The sequence below is a fragment of the Mustelus asterias genome, chromosome 7 (assembly GCF_964213995.1).
Source record: "Mustelus asterias chromosome 7, sMusAst1.hap1.1, whole genome shotgun sequence".
Lineage (NCBI taxonomy): Eukaryota > Metazoa > Chordata > Chondrichthyes > Carcharhiniformes > Triakidae > Mustelus > Mustelus asterias.
Genome location: NC_135807.1, coordinates 85,693,355 through 85,711,092, shown reverse-complemented (window position 1 = coordinate 85,711,092; position 17,738 = coordinate 85,693,355). Strand labels below are relative to the sequence as shown.

Here is a 17,738-nt window from a genome sequence, read left to right as displayed (position 1 = left end):
AATTCATCAACATCCTCCGACTCCTCCACAAGATGTCAGCAACAGTCCTCACTGACAGAAATGTGACAGAAACCTTTGCGGTCAAGACCGGAGTCAAGCAGGGATGTATCACCATTCCCACCCTTTTCTCCATCTTCATGGCCACCATTCTTTACCTTGTCGAGAACAAGCTTCCCATGTGGAGTGGACATTGTCTATTGGATGGACAGAAAACTTTTCAACCTCAACCAATTGAAATCCAAGAAGAAAACGACATTGATATTGCTCATGGAATTTCAGTCTGTGGATGATGCCATCTCCACTCAAAAGAGAATCTCCAAACATACCGAAGAATTGGTCTCAGACTCGATCTCAAGAAGACTTAAGTCCTTTATCAATCCTCCCCAGGGCAAGATCCGATCTCTCCTTCCATCAAGATCAATGGAGAAACACTCCCAAGCATGAAACATTTTGCCACCCTCGGGAGCTATTAAAGACTGTCATTGATGCGGAGATCCAGCATCACATCCAATCCGTGAGTGCTCCCTTCTGATGCCTAAGGATGACCAAGACATCTGTGCTGATACCAAGATCCTCATGCACAAGGCAGTTATCCTCCCAACTCTCCAATACAGCTCAGAAACTTGGACTATGTACAGACGACACCTCAAGGCCCTGGAAAGGTACTATCAATGCTGATACTCCACATCAGCTGGAAGGACAGCCATATTAAGATCAGCACCCTTGAAAGATAATTCAAAACCTACTTGCTGTGACGACCATGTGCTTAGGATGCCAGAGTTCCAACTGCCAAAGCAAATCTTCTTCACCCAGCTCAAGGAAGCTACCGAACAAGAGGAGGACAAAGGAAGCGCCTCAAAGACACCCTGAAGGTTACCTCAAGAAATGCAACATAGATGTCAATGTCTGGGAGACCCTTGTTCAGAAGAGGTCTACTTGGAAGAACCTCCTGTTTGAAGGGACACAGTTCTTCGAGAACACCCGATGGCAAGAGGAGGTCCAGAAAGGGAGCCTGAGAAAGGGATACCAGTGATCTTGAGTCCAAGGACCAATCCCACTTTCCAGAAATACCTGCCAAGTGTGCAGTCGGAGATGTGGCTCTAGGATCAGGCTTATCATTCACACAAGGCCCCAGAGAACCCGTTACTAGTGACATGGAGTTTCTTAGGTGGACAATCATATTCATTAGCGAGTGATTGCTGAAGAAGAAGGAATCTCTCCTGAAACTTTTCAACTGCAGTCACATGACGTTAGTCAACCGACCCCAAGAAAGTTTTTTTAATTACTGAACCAGAAATTCAGAATGATATTACTTGCATAAAAGTCTCTAACTACTGAGGTATTGGAACCTTCAAAAATAGGCTCTATTTTAACTCTGCCTGCTTAGAGGCAATGGCAGATGAGTGACTAAAATAGTGGTCGGACACTTCATCATGCAGTCTTAAAACTTTCTTGCCAACCACCATTTTAACGATTGGTTTAAAGCACCATTGCGCTACAGTAAGTGGTCTCATGCATTACATCATTTGGAATCTGATGCGCTTTTGGTGGCACTAGTGGTGCTTAAAGTTAAAGTTTATTTATTAGTCACAAATAAGGCTTACATTAATACTGCAATGAAGTTACTGTGAAATTCCCTTAGTCGTCACAGTCCAGCACTTGTTCAGATCAGTGCACCTAACCAGCACGTCTCTCAGAATGTGGGAGGAAACTGGAGCACCCGGAGGAAACCCACGCACAGGGAGAATGTGCAAACTCCACACAGAGAATGACCCAAGCCGGGAATCGAACCCGGGTCTCTGGCGCTGTGCAGTGCTAACCACTGTGCCACCGTGCTGCCCTTGTGCGCGCTTGGTGCTGGGCCAATCATTGAAACTTGGAAGCAGGCAGGATTATGGCCAGAAAAGACCCTTGTAAGTTGCATACCATTACATTGATTGTACAGCACAGAAACAGCCCATCTCTTCTATACCCATGTTAGAACTTCACATGAGTCTCCTTCTGTTCTTCTGTATCTAAACCTATCAGCATATCCTCCTATCGCTTTCTCCCCATGCTTATCAGGTCTCCTCTTAAATGTATCTCTGCTGCTCACCTCAACTCTTCCTTATGGTATCAAGTTCCATATATTAATCACTATTTCCTGGGCATTAAAAAGGCCAGGTCCTCCCACCTAGCCCTGCCCACCATCCCATGTTAAAAATTGGGGTGATATTTCTGAACTCGATTGAAGTGTTTCAAACATTAAAGAAAATCCTTAAATGTCATAAAATATAATTATTTATCTTTAAAATTTGAAAAACATGACCGGAACTTTCTGTTCTGCCCCCACCCCACCCATAATGTGACAGAACTCTGGTAGATTTCTTCCACCTAATTCAGAAAATGATTACTGACTCTGGCCTTATTTCTTGCTTTGGGGTCATTTACATTTTGGAAATTAGCCTTCCTGGTCTCCATTTGGATGGTTTGGGGCCAGAGAGTGAGTAAGTGGCAGTTTCAGGCAGAAGACGCTTAGTTTATCCAACATACCTATCCACGATGTTCCCTTAGTACATTTCTTCTTGCTCTAAATTCCATTTCTTAACAAGAACCAGTCTCCCTCCTTCCTGAAAAGCATTAAAGTCTCTTGGTCCACCATCCATGGCGATAATCTGTTTCATATACTTACAACTATTTATAAGAAAACAATCCTGCTGCATTTCCGATTTTCTTCCCTTTCATTTGTGCGATTAATTTGTTCAATCGAGCTTTTGATATGTGGGAAACGTAAACACAATTGAATCCAATTTGTCAACACCTTACATAATTTTAGCATTGCTGCGTGAGGCCTCGGGCACCAGTGCAGAGAGAGAAAGTGGTGGCTGGAGAATTGCCTGAAGAAAATTGAACTTTTCCCCTGATTATAACTTTGCAATTTTTTGATGTGGCCTGTGCACAATTGCATTGGAAGAGGGCTTGCACAGGTCAATCTTGCCTGAAGTCCTGTGGTAAAAATACAAGGCTAGATTTAAAGAGAAATTTCAGAAAGCAGATAATTTAGATAACATTGAAAAATACCAAAAAGAATTGGAGGATTACATGGACAAAGATGACAAGGAGGAAGTAAAGGAAATGTAGTGCAGCAACATTTAAGTTTTTGATTAAAAAATTAATAAAAATTAAAAATATATAACACATTTCTTTCCCATTCTTTATAATGACCTCCATACATACAAATATGGCAGTCTGACGACTGAGAAAAATGATCTTCACCTGAAACTGTAGGTGAAATAGCTGACACTGATTGAATCCAAAATTGCTGCCTAATGTTGATAGAGTGGCATAGAAGTTGGTCCGTGCAACTGTTGTTATTTTGATGCTACTAAGGCCTCATATGGAGGGCAGGAAGTGCTATATTGGGAAAGGACATCCTATATATCCCCTTTACTCACATCTGAAACAGGCATCAGGCCCTTAATGTACAAATATAGGGCCCACTTCCAAATGTTTCAAATCTGGATGACTCTTCGCCATATGAGATTATGTTCTGTCCCACCATCAGGGCAGACCCACTAGAAGTGGCAGTGCAGTGGTGAATATCATTTGGTGCAATGACTTAATTGATCCTGCCCTTAGAATCAACCTGAACTTCAAAGATCATCAGGGCCCCAGTGCAATGAATTCAGGCCTTGATAAATATACAACCTTGCCAATAGCATTGTGTGATATAAGGAACTAGCAGCTTAACCATAGCAACACCCAATATTAACTTTATCTGAGTTTTCTGTGGTATCAGTAACACAAATAAATTATGCCTGAGTTATATGATTGACACTAAATGTTCAAACATTTGTTGCTTTCTTTCAATATCTTTCATATCAGCCCCTTTAATTATAATTAAATTATAAAGCTACATATAAGGATAAATAGTTACAGCAATATACTTTCAATTACCCACCAAAACCAATTATAAAACAAATAAGTAAAACTGAGTAAAGCAAACATCTGTTGCTTTTACTCATAGCCAGCAGGGTTACAACACATTCAGTGCATTCTCTTCAACCACTACTAACCAAATGATGCCTCATATACACTGCTGCTGAGTATTATGCAGCCCTTCTTCAAATTTTTGGATTAAATACACCTCCTGTTTCTCCATCTTGAAAGTGTTTATTCATGGGGTGCGAGTCCAGAACTCAGGTCCCTGGCACTTGTTTAAACCTCCTCAGAAGACAAACACGGGACACGGTGGACAGAGTACCCTTCGTCGTCCAGTACTTCCCCGGAGCGGAGAAGCTACGGCATCTCCTCCGGAGCCTTCAACATGTCATTGATGAAGATGAACATCTCGCCAAGGCCATCCCCACACCCCCACTTCTTGCCTTCAAACAACCACGCAACCTCAAACAGACCATTGTCCGCAGCAAACTACCCAGCCTTCAGGAGAACAGTGACCACGACACCACACAATCCTGCCATGGCAACCTCTGCAAGATGTGCCGGATCATCGACACGGATGCCATCATCTCATGTGAGAACACCATCCACCAGGTACACGGTACATACTCTTGAAACTCGGCCAACATTGTCTACCTGATACGCTGCAGGAAAGGATGTCCCGAGGCATGGTACATTGGGGAAACCATGCAGACACTATGACAACGGATGAATGAACACCGCTCGACAATCACCAGGCAAGACTGTTCTCTTCCTGTGGGGGAGCACTTCAGCAGTCACGGGCATTCAGCCTTGGATCTTCAGGTAAGCGTTCTCCAAGGCGACCTTCACGACACACGACAGCGCAGAGTCGCTGAGCAGAAACTGATAGACAAGTTCCGCACACATGAGGACAGCCTAAACCGGGATGTTGGATTTATGTCACATTATCAGTAACCTCCACAGCTTGCCTCCTGGGCTTGTAGAATCTCACTAGCTGTTCTGTCTGGAGACAATACACATCTCTTTAACCTGTGTTTAATGTTCCCTCCACCCACATTGTCTGTACCTTTTAAGACCTGGCTGGCTGAAGGATTCACATTCTAATCAGTATTCTGCAACTTGATTTTGTCTGTTTGCACTGTTTGAGAGCACATTTCCACTCCATCTGACGAAGGAGCAGTGCTCCGAAAGCTTATGGTATTTGCTACCAAATAAACCTGTTGGACTTTAACCTGGTGTTGTGAGACTTCTTAACTTGTTTAAATTGCCACTCATCATCTAAGAATCACTGAGGGAAGAATGAGCTCTGACGAGGGGTCAACCTGACTCGAAACGTTGGCTCTCTCCTCTCTCCACAGATGCTGTCAGACCTGCTGAGATTTACCAGCATTTTCTGTTTTTTTTGTTTCAGATTCCAGCATCCTAAGTAATTTGCTTTTATATTGTGGGTGGTATCACAATCAAACCCGATCTTCACCTCACATTCTACATATACATTTCCACTGGGTCAATTTTAAAAACCTTTATTCTCACCTGAATGGTCAAAGCAGCACAAACTAGCTCAGCACTATACAGTTGTGGTGCCTCTATTCACAAAGCCATCAGAAAGTTTTCTGCATCGCTACAAAAGAGTGTTCCGGTTTGCCACCAAAAAAAATATGAAATTCAACAACTTCTTGGACAGTATCCTTTCTTTTCTTGTCCCGGTTTTGTTCCGTGCTGGATCATGGTCCTACATGTAGCAACACCTTTCTGGCACCGCACTGAGAGTTATCTGTCTTGTTGGAACAAGAACAATGAATGTTGGCAGCGTATCCCAATATTGGAGCTTCAAGGCCCAAGCAGTGTATGGCAGAAAGACACACACACACACACACACACACGTTTATCACAAGTTGTCACTGGCTAGTGGTCAAGTTCAGGAACTCCGGCTGATGTTTGTCCTCTCAGACCCCACTCCCCCACCACCCCCTCCCTTCCAAGGTTTTGAGACCGCCTTGCACCACTCCCAAGGCTGAGATGTGGGCAGTACTGTACAGTATCTGCTGCATGGCTGTATGTGGTGGAGGAGATCCAAATGTGGCTTTGACAGCTCCAAGCATTGAGTTAGTGCTGGAGGAGTGCCCTGTTGCAGCCAATGGGTTCGGGGCACCACCTGGAGCTGCACATGTTTACACAGAGGGGGCGGAGAGCATTCATTCCGCCGGTACAGATAGGGAAGCTCAGGGAAAGCGTGGAGACGCTCAAAGCCGGAGTTCGGATCGGGTGACCAGACTCAGAATGAGGAGACAAGGCTATTTATTCGTGAGAACGACTGAGGCGAATAAAATAACAACCCATTCATGGATCCATCACATTTCATACTTTGCAAATGAATCAGTCTTTGTGCACAGTTGTGAGTTTTAGTTTACCTGTTGGGTGCTCAAGTAATCATGAAATGGTTATAGAGACAGGAGAAAGAAATAGTCTATTTAAAAATTACGGGAAGAAGTGTTTGAATTGAAGAAGCAAATGATTGTTCAACTTTTTAAAAAAAACATTCCATTCAAATTATGACTGGCTCTTGATATTACAAATATTCTGGAATAATCTCACTCTTCACTGGTCCTGACTCTAGTCAGTTTTAATTAAGGGTCTCTAGTTTTAAAGGGAATGTACTGTCATTCCGCTGATTTTGCAGAAGTCCACTCCTAATTTTGCAAGTTGCAATGTCAGCTTTGCGAAGGCTACGAAAACAAACAACTCTGCTGTGAACGCCGGGCGGTTTGCGGCTGGATTTGTTTTTTTTTGGAAGGGGGGGGTTTAAAATATAATTGCAATCACTTTGCCATTGCATCCGATTGCTTAAAATAGATAGAAGGCAAACAACAACAAAAAAAACAACAAGGTGGCGGCGGCGGGCGATAAAGCTGGCGCGATGCAAGCTCGCCGTTCTGCAAAGAGGTCGATTTTGGGCAGCCGGGTTTGCGCTCCGAGTCCGGCCGGCAATGGGCAGCTCATCCCCGGGGTGATCCAGGCGCTCAAGTGCCAGAGCCAGGAGTCCGGGGGGCGGTGCAACTTGTACACGGTGATGCTGGAGGACGGGACCCTGAGGGAATACCCGGAGGAGGAGATTGTGGTGGTGGCGGGACCCGGCTTCCACAACCCCGGCAACAAAGTGCAGCTGAAATGCAGAGAGAAGGTGTGTGTGTGTTTGTGAAGCTGGATTTGTCAATGGGGAAAAGGGCTTGTGTGGTCCCCTGCTCGCAGACCCTGTGCATCCCCTCCCCACACACACACACACACAGAGTGAGTGACAGGGTCCACACAGCTACCCGCCGAGATGCAGCGACCCCCGCCCCAAACTCACTGCTCCCGGGACACAGGGAGGCTCCAACAAGCCCCTTCCCCCTCCAGAGGGCGGATCATTCATTCGCCTTGGCAAAAGGTTACACAGCGCAAACCCCATCACAACAAGATCTCCAAATGTTATTTAGTGATAGCCCGACCCAGCTCTGGGGGGTTTAATCTCTCCCCCACCCCCCCACCTCTTGTGTGTCCTGAACCGGTGACACCGGCTCTGAAGTATTTTCCAGCCGCCTTTTTATGAAATACTAGTTGAGATTTTATGAAGGGGTTTTGTTTCTCTCTCTTTTTGGCCCCAGTCGAAGTGCGTTTTCGTGAGAGTAGCCGGCTTCTCGATAGAGGCGAAAGTGGAAAGCTCAGGGTTTTCATTGGGGCCAGGTTTGTCATATTTTTGCCCCGATAGTTGGGGCTTTTTTCAATCTGTGGAGAGGCAGCAGGGCACCCACCAAGAGCTTTCCGAGAGAGTGCAGCAGCCCCAACTCCACACACATCAGAAAACAGGAACATAAATAAATACCCATCGGAAATCCCAGAGAATTCGCGCCAAAATTCAGTGATCAGCAATGCAATGTCCACCCATTTAGCAACCTGGGCTTATTACCTAAAAAGAGGGCAACCTGGGCTTATTGTAGAACAGGCGCAGTGTGTGGAGTCCTTGTTTGCTGAGGCTGGAATTAAATGCTGCATTCAATCAGACCTTGATTGAATAAGAGACAAGCACCCTCAGGTGTGGCTGTGTTTTTAAGCTGATGCTTCTTCCACTATGTTCCTAACCCCAGAAGAATGAGGAGAGAAGGATCTTCATGAACCAAATGAATTGAATGTGCAACGACCAGCATTCCTGGTCTTTCGGCCTGTATGGGCACATGCCAGAGGCATAGCCCTGGACTCCTCTCTGTTGTTGGTTTGTACTCCTTGGAGTTGTACTGCTATAATTTGCTATTGCAGTCAAGGAATGTGTTTGTTTATTCATGGAAGTGAAATATTTCCACAGGAAAATATAAAAGATAACATACAAGGAACTGTAATTGCATAGAGCGTTAGTTTAGTTCAGTATCATGCAGTGGTTGATAGTATTTCCAATCGTGTTAGCATAAAAGGATGCATTTGGCATAAAGCTAGATATATCTTATGAAAAATTTCCTTGGGGTTACTGGGAATGCAGGGTGCTTTTGTGAAATGTAGTTAATGTATCTTTACTGTTTCCTGTTGATGTTTGACAATAATATTGATAATTTATTAACTGTATTTAAGAATATTGTTTGGTTTTAGCTTTCTGTGGCCAGAATCTTAATTCTTGAATAGAACTAATGTTAAAGATAAACGGCACGGTGCCACAGTGGTTAGCACTGCTACCTCACAGCGCCAGGGACCTGGGTTCGATTCCCGGCTTGGGTCACTGACTGTGTGGAGTTTGCACAGTGTCCATGTGTCTGCGTGGGTTTCCTCCAGGTGCTCCGGTTTCTTCCCACAGTCCAAAAATATGTGGATTAGGTGGATTGGCAATGCTAAATTGACCCTTAGTGTCAGGGGGACTAGCTAGGGTAAATAAAAGAACAAAGAACAGTACAGCACAGGAAACAGGCCCTTCGGCCCTCCAAGCCTGTGCCACTCCTTGGTCCAACTAGACCAATCGTTTGTATCCCTCCATTCCCAGGCTGCTCATGTGACTATCCAGGTAAGTCTTAAACGATGTCAGCGTGCCTGCCTCCACCACCCTACTTGGCAGCGCATTCCAGGCCCCCACCACCCTCTGTGTAAAAAAACGTCCTCTGATATCCGAGTTATACTTCGTCCCTCTCAGCTTGAGCCCGTGACCCCTCGTGATCGTCACCTCCGACCTGGGAAAAAGCTTCCCACTGTTCACCCTATCTATACCCTTCATAATCTTGTACACCTCTATTAGATCTCCCCTCATTCTCCGTCTTTCCAAGGAGAACAACCCCAGTCTACCCAATCTCTCCTCATAGCTAAGACCCTCCATACCAGGCAACATCCTGGTAAACCTTCTCTGCACTCTAACGCCTCCACGTCCTTCTGGTAGTGCGGCGACCAGAACTGGACGCAGTACTCCAAATGTGGCCTAACCAGCGTTCTATACAGCTGCATCATCAGACTCCAGCTTTTATACTCTATACCCCGTCCTATAAAGGCAAGCATACCATATGCCTTCTTCACCACCTTCTCCACCTGTGTTGCCACCTTCAAGGATTTGTGGACTTGCACACCTCGGTCCCTCTGTGTTTCTATACTCCTGATGACTCTGCCATTTATTGTATAACTCCTCCCTACATTATTTCTTCCAAAATGCATCACTTCGCATTTATCCGGATTAAACTCCATCTGCCACCTCTCCGCCCAATTTTCCAGCCTATCTATATCCTGCTGTATTGCCCGACAATGGACAAATGGATGGGGCCTGGGTGGGATTGTGGTCAGTGCAGACTTTTTAGGCCAAATGGCTCCCTTCTGCATTGTAGGGATTCTATGTTAAGGACTAACTGAGGTCATCCGCCTCTGTTGGTGGCACAGTGGTTAGCATTACTGCCTCACAGCACCAGGGGACACTGATTTGATTCCCAGCTTGGGTCACTGCCTGTGCGGAGTCTGCATGTTCTCCCAGTGACTGCGTGGGTGCTCTGGTTTCCTCTCACTATCTGAAAGATATGCCGATTGGGTGCATTGGCCATGCTAAACTAGGGGCTTTACACAGTAATTCATTGCAGTGTTGATGTAAACCTACTTGTGACAATAAACTTTAAAATCAACGTTCACCCCACTGGTATATTGACACCCACACATGGCTGGGCACTTGTGCCAAAATGAGGAAGCTGTTTGAACTAACAGCTTGATGTATTTACAATTGTAGCTTTCTAGCTTGAGATTAGCAAGGCCACAAAATGGGAGACTTTAATGTCCATCATCAAAAGTAGTTCAACAGCACCAATGCTGACCAAGCTGACTGAGTCGAAGGACATGGCTTTGACCTGTGGTAGGTGGCAAAATAACCAGCATAAGGGAAAATCCACTTGACATCTTCCTCACCCATCTTCCTCTTGCAGATACATCTGTTTTGGTAGGCGTAACCACTGCTGTTGAAATCCTGTATTCATGCTGAGGGACACGCTCCATCATACTGTGCTAAATGGGATAGGTTTGTAACAGATTTAACAACTCAAAACTAGCAGCAGAATTGTAATCCATCTCCATCTCTAACCCAAATTAAAGAGGGTGGGGGTACCCAGGGTATCCAGCACATCAGCGCAAAAGACAAGGCCAAATAGTTTGCAGCCATCTTTAGACAGAGGGTCTGGGTGGATGATCCACCTTGGCCTCTGCTTGAAGACCCCCAATATTATAGAATCCAACTGTAGTAGCTAGCCCCTTTAAGGAACATTCTTTGAGGGAGGAGTCATGTGACCCATTAGCCAATCGGGAGTGGAATTGGGAATTCACTGGGATGTGTCAAGACTTGTCCCAGGTTGGACCCTAGAGCTGAAATGGAAAGTCTGTTTGTAGTTTTAATAAATCATTGGCTCCATCAGGTAACTTTTAAAACACTATAATTAAAGTTATTACACCAGTCATCAACTACTTCAATTTATTCCATATTTATAATATGAAATGGCTGAGATCAATTGATACAACAAAGACCATGGACCCCAATATCATTTTGGCAATAGTATTGAAAACTTGTGCTCCAGAACTAGCTGTACCTCTCTCCAAACTCTTCAGTACAACTACAACACTGGCATCTACATGACAAATTACGACATTGCCCAGTTATGTTCTGCCCAATAAAAAAAAAGGCAGATCCAATTCAGTCAATTATTGCCTCATCAGTTTGTTTTTAATCATCAGTAAAGTAATGGACGATGCCCTTGACGATGCTATCAAGTGGCACTTACTCACGTGTAACTTGTTCAGTTTGTGATCCACCAGGTCCGCTTGGTTGTAGGGCTCATTACAACCTCAGTTGAAATATGGACAAAAGAGCCCTTGGTTAAAATGTGGATAAAAGAGCTCAATTTTAAAGGCGAGGTGAGTATGACTATCTGAGAAGGCAGTGGGTGTGGCACTGGAGTCACAGCTCAAAGAAAGATGGATGTGGTTGTTGGCCAATCATCTCAATCCTAAAACATTGCTGCAAGTGTTCCTCAGAGTGATGTCCTAGGATGAATCACCTTCAACTGCTTCATCAATATCAGAAGTGGGGATGCTTGTTGATGATTGCATTGTGTTCAGCACCATCCACAACTCCTCGGGTACTGAAACAGTCCATGCCAGCATGCAAAAACATCTGGACAACATTCAGGCTTGAGCTGATGGTGGTAAATGATGTTTTACCACACAATGACCATCTCCAACAGGACAGAACCTAACCATCCCTCTTCATATTCAGTGCATTGCCTTTGTCAAATCTACCACCATCAGCATCCTCAGGGCCACCTTTAACCAGAAACTTAACTGGGTCAGCCAAGTGTGCTTACAGGAGCGGGTAAGAGGATGAATATTCTGTAGCAGGTAACTCACCTTCTGACTCCCAAAAGCCTACCCACAATCTGAGATTCAGAAATGTGATGGAATATTTTTCACTTGCGCAGAGGAGTGCGGCTTCAACAACACATGAACCTTGATACCAGCCAAGACAAAGCAGTCCACCTTCCAGCTTAAATCACTCACTGCCCCATGGCGTTGTGTATACCATCCACAAGGTACGATGTAGCAACTCTCAAAGGCTTCTTTGACAGCACCTCCTAAACCACTGACCGCTGTCATCTAGAAGAACAAAGGTACTAACAGCCTGAAAGCGCCACCACCTCGAGTTTCCCTCCCAAGTTACAAACCATCCTAACTTGGAAATATATCACTGTTTTTTCATCTTCAGTGAGTCAAAATCCAGGAACTTGTTCCCATCCTGTATGCCTATACCACACAGACTGCTGCAATTCAAAAAAAGTGGCGCGCCACTGTAATAAAAAGGTCTGGCATAGTATTGCCAACGCCGGCATCTCCACATCATAGTATTGCCCACACAGTGATGAAGAGCACAAATGGCCTGCATCCCAGACCAGTTGATGTGCGCGCCAGCAAGCGTGGAGACAGCCTAGCTTGTACCCTTTACTGTATATAGATACATAATTGAGTGTCAATAAAGACTCACACTTAGTCACATGTAGGTTATGAAGACTACTATCAAAGGCCTATCAAACTGTAACCAACACCCTACAAAATGGTGGCAGCTCGTGGAAAAATCCAAAAACTTGCAGAGAAGAACTAAAATGCTAAAAGATAGAAAAAACTCAGCCTGTCAAAACCGACAAGCTTGGGAAATCCCTTTGTCTCCACCTTGAAATTCAGAAAGCTTTTAAAGTAGAATCTGCACTTTAAAAAAAATTCAACTATGGATCAGAATTCTGTGCACCCAAATCAATTTGGGCAAGTCCAGATCATAATTGTTGACTTTGGAGGGAAAGGTTTCTAAGGTGCAGCATCATTTCAGGTTCAGACAAAATGTCCAAAGTAGAGCAGGTTAACGCGGGAAAGTAGCAACAGCCAAATTGGGCAATGTCGTAATTTGTCATGTAGATGCCAGTGTTGTAGTTGTACAGAAGAGTTTGGAGAGAGGTACAGCTAATTCTGGTGAGGCTGCACCTGGAATATTGTGTGCAGTTTTGGACTCCTTATCTGAGGAAGGATGCTCTTGCTGTAGAGGGAGTGCAGCGAACGTTTGCCAAACTGATTCCTGGGATGGTGGGACTGATGTGTAAGAAGAGATTTATATTTGCTGAAGCTCAGAAAAATGAGGGAGGATCTCATAGAAACCTATAAAATTCTAACAGGATTAGGCAGAGTAGATGCAGGAAGGATGTTCCCGATGGTGGGGGTGTCCAGAACCAGGGGTCTGAGGATATGGGGTAGACCATTTAGGACTTGAGTGAAGGAATCTCTCCTCACCCAAGAGTGGTAAACCTGTGGAATTCGTTACCACAGAAAGCAGTTGAGGCCAAAATATTGTATGTTTTCAAGAAGGAAGTAGATGTAGCTCTTGGGGCAAAAGGGATCATAAGATATCGGGGGAAGGTGGATTATCAGCCATTATCATTATGAATGGTGGAGCAGGCTCAAAGGGCAAAATGGCCTACTTCTATTTTTTATATTCTATGTTTACTCGGTAGGCCTGATTGTGGATGACATTGCAAGACGGGGGAAAAAATGAATCACCTGCTAAATTTGAAGAAGAAATAAAATCGTTCGACGTTTATTTCAAGCTAAGAAGCAATAAAATTGAAACGCTAAATTTAACCAATGAGTTCAGCAGCCAGCGGAACCTGTCGATTCATTCATCAATGATCTGTACAGGATTGCAGAAAGTTGCAACTAGGGAGACTTGAAATCTTAACTCATCAAAGAACAGTGGTAGGAGTAGCAGACAACTCACCCTCTGACCTCATACAAGCAAAGGAAGACCTAACCCTGGAAAAGACAATCCAGATAATTAGGCAATCAGAACTCTATGAGCAGCACAGAACTGTTTTAAGGGGAGAAAATAAACTAGTACAAAGGCCAATCCACATTTCAGCTAGTTAACCAACAAAGACACAGGGACATTCCAGGCAGGGGAGAGCAACACCTGAACCGGCCTCAGAATGGCCATGCCAGTGGTGTGGGGAAAAGTGTCCCCATGGGAGAGATCACCGTCCTTCAATTTCAGCCCAATGTTTTCTGTGCAATAGGATTGGACACCAGAGCAAACTGTACAAGACAAGCTCTGATGTGCGCAGATGGCCCAAAGATCATTCTTGATGTCAGGACTGCAAGCTGGGAAGACACACAGCCATGCTTCTTTCATGAGGTCAAAAATCTTGGTTTCTCATTTGGAATGTGGATATTTCGATCAATGTCCATTTTACATTTTAAATTAGATACAGGAGAAAATATAATAGTCCTGCTGGACAAAGAACCGTGGCTAAAAAACCTCTGGCTTCAAATAACAGACATCCCACTCTTTTGTCTGGAGGAATTCAACTTTCAGTCATAGGCATGATTCTGGAACCACTAAGGTATGGAGGCAAACAAATCTTTGAACTGACGTATGTCATCTGCAACCAGCCTTTCTGTCTCTCTTGAGCAGTGTTGCCTGAGTAACTCTGGACCTCCTCAAAATGACATACCAATGATAGCTACTGTTGTTAATCATATAGAATTGCAAGTTCCTGAGTACTGAAACAATAGAGTATCCTGACAGGGATTTCGGCTCTAAACTTTTGTGGAGCAGTTCTGTTCGTCCTTGTTACAGGTGCTGGAAACCTTCATGATCAAACCAACCTACCACGCAGGAAGTAACCACAGCACCTCCAGTAAAGTTTTTTTAAAGTTCATTTGTTAGTGTCACAAGTAGGCTTACATTAACACTGCAATGAAGTTGCTGTGAAAATCCCCTTGTTGCCACACTGGTGCCTTTTTGGGTACACTGAGGGAGAATTTAGCATGGCCAATGCACCTAACCAGCATGTCTTTCTGACTGTGGGAGGAAATCGGAGCACCTGGAGGAAACCCACGCAGACGCAGAGAACGTGCAGACTCCACAGAGACAGTAACCCAAGCCGGGAATTGAACCTGGGTCCCTGAAGTTGAGGCAGCGTTGCTAACTGCTGTGCCACCGTGTCGCTCAACTGTTGAGGTTGGGAAAGCGAGCGACCAGCAGTCCGTAGAGCCTCAACCTCTGGCTCCAGCAATGGTGCAGCGGGTAAGTACTGCAATCACTGAACACACCTTGCAACTCCCAGCCAGCATGCCAGAGCCACCATGGATGCTGGAACCTGGTAGCAGCCATCCATTGCTGACAGTGAGATGGAGGTGGGTATACTACTGAACCTCATTCTCGTCACAGGAAAGCCCATCCTGCTCCTTGGAGGACATTGAAATGACCCACTCAACCACAAAAGAAGCAAAAGAAATGACAAGGAGCTGAATGCAATGCCCTTACACTGCACAAAAAAGTGAGTTGGGGTAGCAGCCACCGACCAGTGCAATAACCAAACTGACCAAGAGTGGTTCAATACAAAAGGATGAAGACATACCCAGATGCAGAACAACCTCAGTCTACAGGAAGAACCAGCCGGGAGAGAACCCACCACAGTAATACGAACAAGATATGGAAGGGTTATAAGGCATCCAGACCACACACATCTTTGAATTCAAAGACTTGAAGCAGGGCGATGTGGTAGTGATAATGTAGTAATAACCATGTAAATGTACAGTACATCTTGCATTGTTATCACTTAAAATACATTGACTACCAACTTGAAGTGTAGTATGTAGAATTAAAATGGGACTGAGTACAGTATCACCCACACAGTGATGCAAGAGAGCACATGACTTGCATCCAGGGTCAGTCTAGAGTTAGAGCTGTGTGGACCAGCAAGCGTGGAGACCGCTTCTAGCTCGTACCCTTTACTTTATATTTGTAAATAGTGTCAACAAAGACTTGCAGTTAGCTTGCATTTGACTATGAAGACTTATTCAGACTCACTGAACTATAACCAACACCCTACAACAACCATCACCATCTCCAGGTTCAGTAGGGACTAGCAATAAATTCTGACCTAGTCAGTGATGCCCAAATCATATGATTTTAAAAAAAATTCTGAATATTTCAAATGATTTTGCTCTTATCTTTCCTCCAAGTGTTGTGATATTTTTATATCTGGAATGGCTTGGACACCAGTGTAATGTACATCAATTTGTATTGAAAAGCTGGTATAAAATTAGGGTAATTGTGCTTTTGGATACAGTATAATGGTTGAGTGCTAAAGCTTCAATGAGCTGTGGCACTTATTGTTTGGATGGAGGTTTGGGCTTATGATTCAACATGACGTAGTTCCATGCTCAAACAGCTCAGAGGGCTTCCTTGAGGAGGGAGAGTAAATGGAAGGGACAGTGGCCCAGTTTGCTGTGGCACATTTATAGGGCAGGTCTGAAGTGTAGAACAATACTGGTGGAAACTCGGTAACAAGCTTCAGTCTATCTTCTCATTTAAGAGGGGTTTTTGCAGAAAGAAATGATTAATTAAAATTTTAAAAACCCTAGAATTTTTTGATTAGAAGATTGGTGCTATAATCCTGTAAATTAACAAGCATATAGAGCACCTAAAAGATGTGCGTTTTCTACAGTGTCTGTATTGTTGATTTGCAAACAGCCCACCCATTTTGTAGCATCTGATTAGGTTGTTAAATACAAGCATATCATGCTCTCCTTTCTGTAGCACTATTTTGGAAGCACTGTTTACTGCAGAATAGATGTATAAAAACAAAGTGTTGGAAATACTCAAATTTGGCAGCACCTGTGGAGAGCGAACATTTTGAGTCGAATGTCTTTCTTTAGAATTTTTTTATTTTCAGACTCACAGCATCCAAAATATTTTGCTTTATTTGCAGAATACGAGGAATCCTTTTGATCTTTAAAATCAGGACCGAGGAAATTACTTAAAATAGACAGAAGAAGGTTTCATTGCTTTTGTTAGCACTATGAAAGCACCCACAAGTTAGCCCCACCCAGATCGACTTGTGAAATTTCATAGCATTACTTGATTTTGCATTTTCTGCCAAGCTGTGACCATTTTATTTGACCACATAGATCTGGGATACTTTATACAAGAGCCTGAATACTACCTTGTTGATTGGCTACATCTGTAAACATAACTACACTCTTATGTTCATATTTGTTTTACTTCTAAGGGCTTTCCAAAGGTCTTTGTGTTCTTTACCTGCCTCCCTTCTACGAAACTCCCTGCTCAGCTAATCTCTGATGGGATATGACCTTGGGGACAGACACTAAGGACACATGTGATCCACGAGCCACTCGGTAGTACAGAGCTTTTGAGATTGCGTTGAAGAAATTGTATTAGGAACTGATGTAGATCAATTGATAACTTTAAAATTGAGTGACAAATTTTTCTTTATCCCAAATTGAATGCTACCTTTGGCTAAGGTGTGTACATGCAGTTGGGTTGCAGATCAGCTGTGTTCGCATTGGATGGTCAGCCAGTTTTGAGGATTTAAATGGCCTACCTATGTTCCTGTCCATGCACTGCCCACATAGTTAAGTTCTTAATCAACATGGTATCGCAGGTGTAGCATTGCTAACATTACAATTCTACCATTTAAAGCTCTTCCAAATTAAAATTTCATTTTTAAAAGAACTCTCATTTGGGGGGATGGGGGGGAATAAAATTAGATGAGTCACCTGCTGTCTTGCTAGGTAGCTGTATCTGGGATGGACAGGCTGCACCAGCTGTAACTATGTACAAGTGGCTCCCATCCAATGCATTTATTTATTAATTAGAAATGCTTGCCTTGTTTCCTAGGTGGCAATTGGTGCATGTACACATGTTAAGTTGAATCAATAATCACTATTTTATAAAGAAAACACAAACGGCATTGTGATGGACCAGATATTTCCTGTAGATA

At 43.9% G+C, this 17,738-nt stretch overlaps 1 protein-coding gene and 1 long non-coding RNA gene across 3 annotated transcripts in view; one reads left to right on the top strand and one right to left on the bottom strand.

Moving 5' to 3' along the window:
- LOC144495833 (uncharacterized) overlaps positions 1-17,738 on the bottom strand; it is a 77,071-nt gene that overhangs the window by 33,558 nt on the left and 25,775 nt on the right. The window lies entirely within an intron of this gene.
- Positions 6,191-17,738, top strand: part of znf704 (zinc finger protein 704) — a 204,543-nt gene continuing 192,995 nt past the window's right edge. The window contains exon 1 of one of the 2 annotated variants that reach the window (XM_078216422.1): positions 6,191-6,316. In XM_078216422.1, the coding sequence (XP_078072548.1) occupies positions 6,293-6,316 (24 nt within the window). In that variant the 5' untranslated portion in view covers positions 6,191-6,292. Of the gene's footprint in view, positions 6,317-6,672; positions 7,103-17,738 lie in introns of those variants that run through there. The other variant, XM_078216421.1, reaches the window with a different exon arrangement.